Genomic DNA, 14,406 nt, shown 5'->3' on the forward strand with positions numbered 1-14,406 from the left:
ACAGGGTAATGCTATTGATTTTAATCGGAGGCGGATGTGCAGTAACAAGCCCCAACCACTACATGTAGACAGAGCAGCTCGGCAAGTGAGTACTTCCGGCCGCCGACACCGATAACAGACGATTAGTGGGGGTGCCGGGTGTTGGACCCCGGCCGATTAGATACTGATGACCTATCCTAAGGATAGATCAACAATGTAATAGCGGACAACCTCTAATTCTTCTCTTTCCCATTAGGTCTATGACATCACGTGATTAAAAACCTGTCTAGCTGAATCCTTCTAAGCGCTATGTAGAAACTGGAGGTCTCTTTTGCCTGTGTGAGTCATCAGTCACTGCGAAGTCCCTGGTGGGGGGAGGAGCGGAGGAGCTGGGTCAGGAGTTGAAGAGGGCAATGATAAATGCAGAGAAAAGAGGCTTCCTGCTTCTACATAGAGCAGAGAAAAGAGAAGAATTTACTCGGTAGAACGGCAAAATGAGCAATTGTAAGTACAGAGTGCAATATAATATGGCGACTGCAAAATTGAAGTACTTCTTTAAGCACTTCCAAATGAAAAATCCTAGGCCCAGATTCATCATTGCTGCTCTTCTTGTTTTCTGGAGATTAACATTCTCCTTTTTAGTGGCTTTTATATTTGCACCTTATTCTTTAAACATTTGGGGATCTTTTTTAACTTGTCTTTCTTTTTTAAAGGCTAGGTCCGGCACTTTAAATGTATTTTTTTTATCTATCCAGCTGTACACTCTAACCACTTTTGTAATTTATTATTACACAACAACCTACACTTCTCCCTAAATATTATATATATTTTTTTAACTATTTCCTGTGACGTTTTGTTTGAGAGGAGTCCCAAACGTGATGTCACAGGAGGCTGAGGCAGCGCTTACTCCAGGCAGCATCCATCACCCCTTCTGGAACAGGACATCACAGGGGGCAGCACCACAGTTACTCAGTAGGTTTTTTTGCATCGCTGCCCCATCTGAAGACGTCCTAGATCCTGGGTGATGGATACTGCGGGCTCTGATTCTCTCGCCACCGCAGCTTCTAACTGAAAGACGTCGTCATGGGGCAGACGTAGAAGCAGCGAGAGACACCAGCACTGCCCCCTGATGTCACATTTGTTTGAGTGCAGTGCTAGAAGGTGTAGGGGCAGTGCTGTCGTCACTTACAGCTTCTACCAGCAACCCCCGCTGATGATATGTTTGAGGGTGCTGAATCTAGGACACATTTCAAAAGGGGAGGTGATGCAAGAAACTAACGAGTAACTGTAGCGCTGCCCGCTGAGAAGTCCTCTTCCCGGGGGGGGTGATGGATGCTGTGGGGAGCGAGTTCAACCCTAGCCTCCTGTGATGCCACGTTTGACACTCCTCTCAAACGAAACATCACAGCAAGCACCGTAAAAAAAAATAAATAAATAAAAAAAACGCATTTGCAGATTTTTTTCTTTTTTTTAGAAATTTAGGGCATGGTGTAATATAGCAAATTACAAAAGTGGTTAGGGTGTAAGGATTGATCATTATAAAAATACATTTTAGGTGCTGGACCACCCCTTTAAGTCTTTTTATATTTTTCCTTGACAATTTTGCTCATACAGACTCATAAAATACAACTTTTACCATTTGTTGCATTTTTGGCTCATCGCAATCCCTGCCTGCATTAAGGTTTCTGGAGGGGCTTTCAATTTGGCACATTTTAGCGACTTTTCAAAGGATTTGCGACACTGAAGTGGAGAAAACCAGTTAAAGAAAAAAATAAAAACAGTAATTTCAATACCGTAAATCTCAAGTGATGAATTGGACCCTTAGTTGTAGCCTTAAAATATATTTATCTCCAGTAAAACTACAAAAAAAATAGTAAAGAAAAGAATTAAAACCTATTATGTATACCTTTCTACAATGTTGAGACAAGACACACCATCCTGACCGCCCACGGCATATAGATACCCGCCTAGAACAGCAACGCCAACACTCGTCCTGCAAGTGCTGGTTGGTGCCACATCGCTGCTCCACTGGTTTGTCTTTGGGTCATATCTAAAAGGAAAAAAGGTCAGAGCTTTTCGACACAAAAATAACAAAATATTCAACAATCTCCTATATATATATATATATAAAAAAAAAAAAAATTGCAAAATCAGAATATAAAAGCGATAGATAAAAGTACCTTTCTACACTGTTGAGGTATGAAGATCCGTCGTGGCCGCCCACTGCGTACAGAAGATCATCTAAAACACTAACGCCAACCCCACAGCGCCTTTTGCTCATAGAGGCCACCATGCGCCACTCGTTGGTCTGAGGGTCGTACCGTTCTACGCTAGAAATAGCATCACCGCTGCACCATCCTCCGACTGTAAAGGAGAAAGAACATTAAACCTGTTCAGGGCTTTTCTGTGATTTCGGAACCTATGCAGAGTGTCTTCGGTGTGCTCGAAAAATATGTTCCGAGTCCCCACGGCTGCATGTGTCGCGGCTGTTTGACATCTGCAACACATGCCGGGGTGGCCTGTTTGTTCGGCATGTTTGCGCATTCATCACTAAGTGTTATCAAATAGCAACTCCGTCCTATCAGAGGAAGAAGCCGATATCTCTGATAAGATATATTACAAAGTTCCTTATTTTGTCATGTACTACTGATTTATTAAATATAAACTAAACCGACGGTCACTCCTTAAAAGGTTTCCTCTTGAATCTTCACTTTTAGGTCCAACCCCCTTTAAGGAAGACCTGCCAAATGTACCTGCAAACAGCACCTCCCCACATCGGATGGGCTTCCGAGGTCTCGTCCTTGGACCCTGCATTAATGGACGCTCCTGAGGAAGCAGAAGATAGTTCTTGGCTTCATCCACTAAGTCTCTAACAAAAGAAGAAGTTGATAAATGTACATGTGAAATGATGGCTGCATGTCTCCCTTCCTTTCACACACCGAGATGTTTTGTCAGCTTTCATTCGGTAATGCCTGGTCACTTTCCGAATGACCGTAATTTTTAGGTTTTATCTAATTTTTCCCGCTTGGAGATTGGGGTTCATAGCATTACTTCTGGTTGATCCAGCTTGACACCAATGAGGGCTAAGGCGGCTATCTCTAGTCATGTTGCAAGCCTCATCAGACATAGACTTAGAAGGTACGTACCTCCAAGGACGGTGCTAGTGGAATATTTATCTTTATGTACACATTTCCCCTCCATGTAGAATTGCCAACATAGATGTGTTTTTATGGAATAATCCTTTAAGGAAACAAAGTTATCCCCTAATTACAGGATAGGAGATAACTTAATGATGGTAGGGTGTTTGACCACTGGGACCCCCAGCAATCCTAAGATAGGAGCTCTGGTACCCCGAGAATGGAACTTTGCAGCTTGGCTCCATTCATTGTCTATGGGACTGCCAAGTACGGCTCTCGTCTAGCCCCCACAGACAATGAATAGCATGAAGGCCATGCATGAGCATCCCCATTACATTCAGGGCAGGGTTGCAAAGCCTCTGTCTTGGGGTTAGAGCCCATCTTGGGATTACTGGGGTCAGCAAGTTATCCCCTATTCATTGGATAAGGGACAACATGTTTGTTGAAAAGAACTATTTAAAGGGAATCAGCTGGATCTTTGCAAATCCAAAAACTTGACTACTTTTGTACTTGGAGTTAGAATACATTGCTTTTCTTCAGAATTCTGGGGGACGATCTTGGGTACAAAGCGCATTGTCAAACTATGGCGTACACGTCTTCAGTCGCTCTATGTGACTGCAGACTTGTGAGTTCTCACAGTGCGTACAGGATTCTGCAATTTGCATGCATCTAGGGCAGCACGGTGGCTCAGTGGTTAGCACTACAGCCTTGCAGCGCTGGGGTCCTAGATTCAAATACCAGCAAGGACAAGATCTGCAGGGAGTTTGTATGTTCTCCACATGTTTGAGTGGGTTTCCTCCAAGTTCTCTGGTCTCCTCTCACACTCCAACAACATATTGATAGGGAATTTAGGTTGTGAGCCCCAATGGGGAAAGTGATTATGAGGTTAAAAAAGCGCTGTGGAATTATTGCACTGTATAAGCATAACACATAATATGGTCATGTGCTGACTAGACGTACATGGCCTAGGTCAATAAACTGAGTGAAGCCAGACACGTCTAGTCAGGATGTGGCTGGAGGTTTGCAAGTTCCCTGACCGCCCGCTCTCGCACCAGAGAATCATGACATACTCTGAGGATATGTGCAATCACAACACCAGACAACCCCTTTAACATGTTGTACTTGTTTCAGATCTCATAACAGTCAGTGTTATTGAGCATTCACACATCCGAGTTCTGTCTAATGTTTTAGCGGACAGCAGTCAGACGCAGAGTGTGTCACCTGTCCATTCACACATTCGTAACAATCAATAATCAGAAAAAAATGGAGTATCTGATGTTGAGGATTAGAATACGATTAAAAAATAATCGGACGGCACACTGACGTACAAACGGACGTGCGAGTACACCCTTATGCGACTGGCCATCGGGAATTATCAAACGTATTCATTTTTCTTTTAGTAAGAGTAGAAAACAAATGCATAAAAGCAAATTATTTACAAATCAATGATTTTTTTAAGTGTAGATTTCAGCTGTCAAACAAAAAAAAAAAAGCCATCTTTTGCTCTATATGGCAGGTAGTGAATAGGATGAATCCGTGGTACATAGTACAATAGACAATGAGATAACCAACTGGATGGTGAGCGGACTGCAAAGTATGTCCTACGAGGAACAGTTATAGGATCTGGGAGTGTTTTGCTTGCAAAAAAGAAGGCTTAGAGGAGACTTAATAACTGTCTACAAATATCTGAAGGGATGTCACAATGTAGAGGGATCATTGTTATTCTCACACATGGAGACACAAGAAGCAATGGAATGAAACTGAAAGGGAGAATATACAGATTAGATGTTAGAAAAAACATTTTGACAGTGAGGGTGACCAATGAGAAGAACAGGCTGCCATGAGCGATGGTGAGTTCTCCTTCAATGGAAGTCTTCAAACAAAGGCTGGACAGACATATGTCTGAGATGGTTTAGTGAATCCTGCATTGACAGGGGTTTAACATGATGACCCCGGAGGCCTCTTCCAACTCTAACATTCTATGATAACCAACTACAGGATAAAACATTCGGAATATTTCTGCTGACAGTGGGTAACGTACCTGCATTCTTCATCACTTTTGATCAGTGGATCAGACCCCACTGTCCCTACTAAGAATTTTGGGCTTAACAATGGCAATCGGACGTGCTGTAAAACCTACATTAAAAAAAAGAAAACACCTTGGAACCAGAGAATCTAAATAGGACAGAATATGTGTCTTCTTGCAACAATTTTCTATTACTACTTTAATGCAACTAAAATGCTGCCGGTTCAATAGCAGCCACATAGACATAGGGAGCAATGGGCGGGTACTGAGCTTTTGGACATGTGCACACAGTCACGATTCTCCTTTATGCCCTGTGTGGAAGGGAGGTCACGTGACCTTACATGTGCGATTTGCATATTAGTGGCCAGGCAATAACTAACCTGATGAGACTAGTCTGCATATGAATACAAATTGCCTACATATGGTCATGCAGTTGCTCACTTGCACGGGGCATGCAGGGGAATCGTGACAGTGCGCTTGCTGCGCGCTCTCACAATTCGTCAGATTGCGCTTACATAGACTGACTCAGACTTTGCTTCTAAGAACGGACAACCTCTTTAATTTTGGGGGTTTAATCAAATGTATTGAGTCTTAATATAAAGGATCAAACCTGGAAACTGGTTTTCCCACTAGAAAAAAAAAAAATCTGAAAATAAATGGATCCACAAAGCTTGTAAGACGTTAGGAAGCCATCTTGACTCTTCATATTCAGCTCAGACTTTCACTTAAATGTTTCCAAAGACTAGCCGAATATCTGGTGTACTCTATTCTTCAACCCGTCCTATACCCAGCGTGCATGTGTACGGGGGCGTCAGGCTTTATACCCAAATCATCATTATATGTGCATGGCATCTTTAGCATCGGGGGCACTGCCATCTATTCAATGCTGGAACTCTTCTGACGTATATTGCCTAAAAAGCATGTTCAAGCCTGGAGTAAGATGGTGCATGTGTAAGGACTCGTCTTCTCCTGTACCTGTGGTAGCTGCGGCCGGCGCTCCTGAATGCTGTACTTCACCCAGGCCATTACGGCATTGAAGACCTGCTCTTCACTGCGCACATTGAGCTCATCACTGGAAATGATGTCGATCAGTTGGTTGGCAGGGAGAAGCATAAACTCCTCACTTTCCATAACCTGCAAGAGAAAATCCATGTACAGAGTGTGAGTGTCGTGCTAACTATGTAGGACATGAATTATAAGTAAACCTCATAGATGACATATTACAGATGTTTCCTCATGTCCTTTGTTCAGGAGTGCACTGCTCTTCCATCTTTTGACCTCCTTCTTGTCGAGCATGAAGGGGTGGTGGTGCGTTACTGACAACCTACAATTCAGACTAGTGGCATGGTTGAGCTGCAGGCGCGAACTGAGCGCTCCTTCGTGCTGCAGGCGCGAACTGAGCGCTCCTCCTTGCTGAAGACAGACACAGCTTTGTGTCTGCCGAGCCAGAGAAGGGCAGCCGCGGCGCCAGAGAAGGGCAGCCGCGGCGCCAGATCAGGGCAGCCGCGGCGCCAGATCAGGGCAGCCGCGGCGCCAGATCAGGGCAGCCGCGGCGCCAGATCAGGGCAGCCGCGGCGCCAGATCAGGGCAGCCGCGGCGCCAGATCAGGGCAGCCGCGGCGCCAGATCAGGGCAGCCGCGGCGCCAGATCAGGGCAGCCGCGGCGCCAGATCTAGTGATCTGGACAGTTTCCGAGCAGCACTTGCAAGCTCCATAGCAAATAATTTGGAAACAAGAGTTTCCTTCTATATGAAACAAGCAGTAAACTATGAAGTTAAACATCCCTCTGTGCAGACAGCGTCCCAGTGCCCAAATTGGTACATATGATCTTAGTGGTAGTGCTACGTATTCTTCCATCAAAGATTAGGACAAACTATTTTGAGCATGGCAGGCACCATGATGCAACTGAACCTATTGTTTGGTACAGAGTGACGTAAAGAACAAAACACAAGTAACTTCTGTAAAAAGTGGGGAAGATTTGTGTAGGAATCCACCAGATGAGGGAGAGTTACAAGATTTAGTCTGTTTGAGAGTGTCACTATACAGAAGACTTGTAGGGGACTTTGGGCACGTGGGCGAGTTTATTTTTACTAAAAGTATAAAAACTAACAAGTAGGTAATTGCTAATAGAGGCAACTATCTGCCTGAGAGTTACCACTGACCGCTTCTCCCGGCGATTCAGCTGCTCAGCATCAACACAGCAGCTTTTCCACTTCCAGGCTGCTCTGCGGACGTCATGCTGACTGACAGCTGGCTCCCTTTCAATCAGCATGACATCAGCAGTCACGCTCCGTCAACATGACATCAGCAGAAGCCGCGGAATCGCCGGTAGGAGCGGTCTGTGACTACTTTGTGCTGGCGGAGATCGGCACCAACAGGCAGGTGACTTGTGAAACGACGCTGTGCACGGCCTCCGCAGGCGACTTGTGAAACCACGCTGTGCACGGCCTCCGCAGGCGACTTGTGAAACCACGCTGTGCACGGCCTCCGCAGGCGACTTGTGAAACCACGCTGTGCACGGCCTCCGCAGGCGACTTGTGAAACCACGCTGTGCACGGCCTCCGCAGGCGACTTGTGAAACCACGCTGTGCACGGCCTCCGCAGGCGACTTGTGAAACCACGCTGTGCACGGCCTCCGCAGGCGACTTGTGAAACCACGCTGTGAACGGCCTCCGCAGGCGACTTGTGAAACCACGCTGTGCACTTGTACATGGTCTCTGCAGGCGACTTGGGAAACAACACTGTGAACCGTCTCTGCGGGGGATTTGTGAAATGACGCTGTGCACGGTCTCCACAGGGGATTTGTGAAACGACGCTGTGCACGGTCTCCGCGGGGGATTTGTGAAATGACGCTGTGCACCGTCTCCACAGATGACTTGTGAAATGACGCTGTGCACCGTCTCCGCAGATGACTTGTGAAATGACGCTGTGCACCGTCTCCGCAGATGACTTGTGAAATGACGCTGTGCACCGTCTCCGCAGATGACTTGTGAAATGACGCTGTGCACCGTCTCCGCAGATGACTTGTGAAATGACGCTGTGCACCGTCTCCGCAGATGACTTGTGAAATGACGCTGTGCACCGTCTCCGCAGATGACTTGTGAAATGACGCTGTGCACCGTCTCCGCAGATGACTTGTGAAATGACGCTGTGCACCGTCTCCGCAGATGACTTGTGAAATGACGCTGTGCACCGTCTCCGCAGATGACTTGTGAAATGACGCTGTGCACCGTCTCCGCAGATGACTTGTGAAATGACGCTGTGCACCGTCTCCGCAGATGACTTGTGAAATGACGCTGTGCACCGTCTCCGCAGATGACTTGTGAAATGACGCTGTGCACCGTCTCCGCAGATGACTTGTGAAATGACGCTGTGCACCATCTCCGCAGATGACTTGTGAAATGACGCTGTGCACCGTCTCCGCAGATGACTTGTGAAATGACGCTGTGCACCATCTCCGCAGCTTGTGGATGAGATTTTACTACATATCATCCACTTTGCTAGTCCTGTAACACGGTGCAGATTTTCCGCATACAATACTGGAACATAAGATCTGCTCCGTAGTCGCTTAGAGGAGGGATGCAATGAAGATGATGGTCTGAGCTGCGGTGGCTTTTTTTTCCAACTGGCCTGATAAGCACTAATGTCTCAGCCAATATAATGCCAGTCAAAATCACATATCCCATTAAATGAGTAACTGCAAGTGTGAACTAAATTTTATCCGTAAAAAAACCAACACTAAATAAACATTAATTGACCTGACAGTTTAGAGTGAAGCGATCAGGAGTCTCCGCTCATCACCTTCCCCCCCAGCAGCTGCTCGGACGCCAAACGCACTAAAATAAGGCTGTGTCCTTCCAGGACCCGCTCCCCGATCAGCTGCCCCATTTCTCGTCCGGCCTCCTGCACAGCACAAAGCATTGAAGTGCCAGCAGTCAGCAACGTCTCAGCCCTGTTAGACGCTCAACACTCCGCCAACGCAGGGGCCGACTGTGATCAGTAGTCATTGCCTGCATCACCTGCAGAGGCAAAATGCTGAAGTCCTATGTAAATACTGGACCTTCTGGCATCTCGACCACAGTATTCTAAGGCCCGAACCGTTCAAATCAACGGTCTTGTGCAATGTGATCCCCGATGTGATCTTCTAACATCTAAGATTTCTACTTTATAATCTTTACACCTTTATAATTAGAGCTCAACTTGCAGCAACTCTGACCTGCATGACCGATCACTCTTACATGGGGCTGTCCAGTTATTAGTAGGCTCAGGGAGGTGAAAAAAAAAAAATGGATACTCCTGTCCAGGATCAGCACCACATCCCGATGATTCAGTAGCAATTTGCTCACATTTTGCCTAATAGGTAAGAATCTATTTTTTTTAATTGACCTTATTCACATACATGAACCAATTAAAGGGAATCATTCCTCAGATTTTGATACCTCATCAGAAAGCAGTGTAATGTAGGGGCAGAGAACCCGATTCCAGCGATGTGTCCCTTGCTCTGCTGCTTGCTGCAGATCTAGCAGTTCTCTGAATGCTGAGCTCTGTAGGACCCCGCCCACACCACTGTGACAGCTCTGTGCACACCCTGCATAGGTAGAAAGCTGCCAATCAGTGGTGTGTGTGGGGTTATACAGAGCTCCTAAATATGGAGGATTATGTGGCAGCAGGCTTACTAGTCCTCTAGTGATAAAAATCACTGTTTAATCAGCAAGAGATTATCACAACTACAGCAAGCAGCCGAGTGACATCACTGGAATCAGTGTCTCTGCCCTTTCATTATGCTGCTCTCAGATTAGGTGGCAGAAACCTAGTGACAAATTCCCTTTAAGGGTTTGTTTCGTAGAGGACAACCCCTTTAAATGTCTTATGGCAGTATATCTTCTGTCAGCAGACTCCTTTCAGGGGCTGCCGTCTGCTGCCAGGTCTCCAATTAATTAAACCTGAAATTCTATTGTAAATTAGTGATGGGTTTCTGGCACAGACAAGGGGCACTCGGGGTGATGAACATTACTGGGCCTGCCCCCTATGGCACATGAGCATTTCTTTATTTCAGGACTGCTGACTAGCCTGCCTTATAGCCTGACAAACAGAAAAGTATTTTCCCAAACTTTCCTTAAAGCTGCGGTGCGTAGAGCTGTCTGTGTGGGGGCGAGCCGCCGGCGGCGTATGTCCAGGTGGCCGCCATATACAGCTCTGTGTAAACATGTTTAGGAAGGACAGATCGGCGAGAGCACCAGCTGTCTCTGCAACTCGACACGGAGCTCGCCGTGACCCCTGTCATCTGGTCCTGGATATACGGTGCAGGCGCATACCGGGATATCACCTCATGGGATTGCTACAACAGCACGGGGAGAGCACTGCTTTGGACTGGGGAAAGATACCAATATCCCACATGACCCTGCAGAATATTCTCAATGCACTGCAGACACAAACGGCAGGAAATGGCGACAGAGCATCAAAATATGTAAATTACTCACAGAGTGTCCTGTGGGAGGGGCCAAGGCTGGAAAAGTAGTCCTGTTCTCCTCTGATGTCTGCACAGTGACTGAGCATGTGTGACCAGCAGCACTCTGCTCACTACATGGATGGGCACAGTGTTACACACCTTGAACACTAGGTGGTGCCATACCATAAGATAATGTCACACCGCTCATCATTTTCCACCAAATACTGTACACTTTTAGGATCTATAAAGCGGATGTGATCTGTAAACCTCAGGTCAACTGCATTAAAAGGGTTTTTCTGTTTTCAGAACACCCATCCCCAAGTGCACTTTCGTTTAAAAACAAAAAAGTGCCTTACTCACCCTCCCCGGGTCCAGCACAGAATTTCTGACATCACGCTGACAATGCTGCCGCCAATCACTGAGCTCGGTTTGTTCCATCTACTAGGGAAAGAGCCGCTGACATCAGTGATTGGCTGCAGCGCTGTCGACGTGATGTCAGCACTACAGATAATGGGATGCTGGGACCAGCAGCGGAGACCCAGCACTCGGAAGGGGGAGTAAAGTGCACGTTTACAAAACTGGGGTCTTCTGAAAATGAAAAACCCCTTTTAAGAATGCAAAACTACAAAACTTCTACATCCTCTCTATCCTGAGAGACAGAATGCAATAACGAGAGAGGCCCAAAAAACATGGGATATTTAGGATCTGCTGGTAATTAGCAATAGGTGTGCAAGGGATAGAGAAAAACACAGGCAATAACAGGAGACCGCCGCACCAGCCAACGTACCGCCGCACCAGCCAACGTACCGCCGCACCAGCTAAAGAACCGCCGCACCAGCTAAAGAACCGCCGCACCAGCCAACGTACCGCCGCACCAGCCAACGAACCGCCGCACCAGCCAACGTACCGCCGCACCAGCCAACGTACCGCCGCACCAGCCAACGTACCGCCGCACCAGCCAACGTACCGCCGCACCAGCCAACGTACCGCCGCACCAGCCAACGTACCGCCGCACCAGCCAACGTACCGCCGCACCAGCCAACGTACCGCCGCACCAGCCAACGTACCGCCGCACCAGCCAACGTACCGCCGCACCAGCCAACGTACCGCCGCACCAGCCAACGTACCGCCGCACCAGCCAACGTACCGCCGCACCAGCTAAAGAACCGCCGCACCAGCTAAAGAACCGCCGTACCATCTAACGTACCGCCGCACCAGCCAACGTACCGGCATACCAGCTAACGTGCCGCCGCACCAGCTAACGTGCCGCCGCACCAGCTAACGTACCGCCGCACCAGCCAACGTACCGCTGCACCAGCTAATAGGTGCATGTAGTAATGCATACACTTCTAAATGACACCCATTAGGAATATACACCAGCAGTGTGAATAGTACGGGAAATGCGGATATTATAGGATTAGAAGACTTTTTATGGACCTAAAAGAATCAGCTTCCAGCTAATCTATCACTTTCCTCCCCCTGCAGCACCCGAGTATATTTACCAGGAGCCATAGGGTCCCCATAACTGCTTGCACCTTCTCAGGCTGCAGCCCATCCAGAAATGGCCTGGGAATCGGGACGGGACGATCACAATCCTGGTTTGATCTCTAAATAGATTTGCTAGAGAGGAAAGCAAACACACGGACAGCCGAGCGTCCTGCCCGAGCCCTGAAACAGAATCCCATGGAGTATCACAGGCATGTGGGGTCCACTACAGAAAGACAGGAAGCCCACTGAGGACCCTGGAAATTGCACGCCAAATAGAAGACACAGGATACCCCGGGAAGAGGCCGACTAATCGCCTCTAGTGGGGGGGGGGGGTTAACGGGCAGATTTATCGCCTCTAGGCGGGGGGGAACGTGCAGACTAATCGCCTCTAGTCGGGGGGGGGGGTTAACGGGCAGACTTATCGCCTCTAGACGGGGGGAACGGGCAGACTAATCGCCTCTAGACGGGGGCACATCCCTATTAATTACCTCTAGTCGTGGGAACATCCTGACTAATTACCTCTAGTTGGGATATCCTCCGCTTCCCCGGTCCGGTGCTCAGATAAAGAGTAAGTACAAAATATCCAATATCTTTACTTTTGGAAGGCTCCATAAATTAATGCATTGATTTAGACATGGACATTAAATAAAGGTCGTCGAGTGCTGACAATCAATAAAATGATGAACAAGTGGTCAAGAGCTGCGACGAAGGTTGGCTATAGGGCCCACAAATAGCTGCCGTACGTTAAAGGGGTGTTCCAATCTCAGACATTTATGGAACGGCATAAATGTCTGACAGAGACAGGTTCCCAGTGGTGGGATCGGCAGCTTCCTTGGGAATAAGACCCCGTTTCTTGACACTCGGATGGCAGAGGTGGCCATGCTTATGAGGCTACCTGCCTTCACTTGTACGTGCCCGGCAATCATCGGGTCAGGCATGCCGAAGGTGAACATGCACGATACTTGGTTGAATTGAAAATCCATTGCCGATCTGTTTTGGTGTCAGTGGGAAGAGCGTCGGCTGTACACATGTTGGACCAGCAACTATAAAACGTGTATTATCTACACAAGGACACGGGAAATGATCTCCATTCAGGGCAGACTTCTCATCGGCAATGAAGGCAGCCATCTGATTGCTTCCTACCTATAATGTATGAGGCTGCAGACGCCGACCTGAGAGCAAATAGTCTCAAGAGGGTGGCTTTATAAACGATGAGATGCACGACGCTCAGGGGACAAAGTGCATGACTACGGTCCGCTCTCCACCTGATCACTATGGAGGGCTCTGTACTACTGCTGTCAATAGAGAAGGAAAGAAAGGGGAAGCCGAAGGATGCACTCAACCAGGCGGAAAATATTCAGAAAATATTTATAAAATTAGTTAAAAAGGCGCTGTTCACTGGATAACATAACAGGTCTATTGCCAAGAAGAACTATTAAAGTAATCTGAGAGCAGCATGATGAAGTGGCTGAGAACCTGATTACAGTGATGTGTCACTTACTGGGCTTCTTACTGTGATTTTGATAGAATCACAGTTTTCTCTGCTGCAGAGATAGCAGCTCTCTGAATGCTCAGCATTGTATAACCCCACCCACATTACTGGCAGCTTTCCGTGTACACTGTGCATAGACAGAAAGCTGCTAATCACTGGTGGAGGTGGGGTTATACAGAGCAGTTGAACAGGAGGCACGCGACATCTAGTCCCGTAGTGATAATCTCCTGCTGATAAAACACTGATTGAAACAGCAAAACACAGCCTAGTAAGTAACATCACTGAAATCAGGGTCTCTGCCCCTGCATCATGCTGCTCTCAGATTATATGGCAAAAATCTGCTATTGGGTTTGTTTTAAGTAAATGCTACTACTGGTAAAACATGGCGCTGGCATCAACTTTCTGCTTTTGCAAAGAGAGACGTCCCTATCCGCTGCTCTCGAACATCCTTACCAAACAGGACAACTCAGAATTAGTGGAGCGACTTCTATCAAGAGAATTAACAGATGGAATATTTGCTGCATGAGTTTCTGCGACTGCAAATAAGTTCCACAAGTGGAAATTATGGGGTGGGGGTTCTGCATGAGGCGCATGGATTTCTGCAAAGCCTATTCAGCTCAATGGGACGGCCGCAGAAAAGTTTGCAACAAAGGGTGGAAACATTTCTGCGGTGGACGAATGTCGCAAAATCCTCAAGTGTAGGCCTCTTTCACACTTCAGTTTTTTGCATCAGTTCAAATCCGCCAAAAAGTCAGAGAAGCGGATCCGTTCTCAACTGATGTGAACGGACGGTACAGGATCCGTTTTCAGACGGATCCTAAAAATGAGGAAATAAA

The 14,406-nt window shown here is 47.3% G+C and overlaps 1 protein-coding gene across 1 annotated transcript in view; it reads right to left on the minus strand.

The window, feature by feature from the left end:
- The window catches only part of KLHL20 (kelch like family member 20), a 46,264-nt gene that overhangs the window by 15,887 nt on the left and 15,971 nt on the right, over positions 1-14,406 (minus strand). Inside the window, exons 4-8 of the mRNA XM_073571515.1 lie at positions 6,118-6,276; positions 5,158-5,252; positions 2,733-2,848; positions 2,160-2,343; positions 1,886-2,029 (exon numbers count right to left, since the gene is read on the minus strand). Of these exons, the coding sequence (XP_073427616.1) occupies positions 1,886-2,029; positions 2,160-2,343; positions 2,733-2,848; positions 5,158-5,252; positions 6,118-6,276 (698 nt within the window). The remainder of the gene's footprint in view (positions 1-1,885; positions 2,030-2,159; positions 2,344-2,732; positions 2,849-5,157; positions 5,253-6,117; positions 6,277-14,406) is intronic.

The sequence above is a fragment of the Dendrobates tinctorius genome, unplaced genomic scaffold, assembly GCF_039654945.1.
Source record: "Dendrobates tinctorius isolate UK_male_01 unplaced genomic scaffold, ASM3965494v1 ptg000029l, whole genome shotgun sequence".
NCBI classification, from domain to species: domain Eukaryota; kingdom Metazoa; phylum Chordata; class Amphibia; order Anura; family Dendrobatidae; genus Dendrobates; species Dendrobates tinctorius.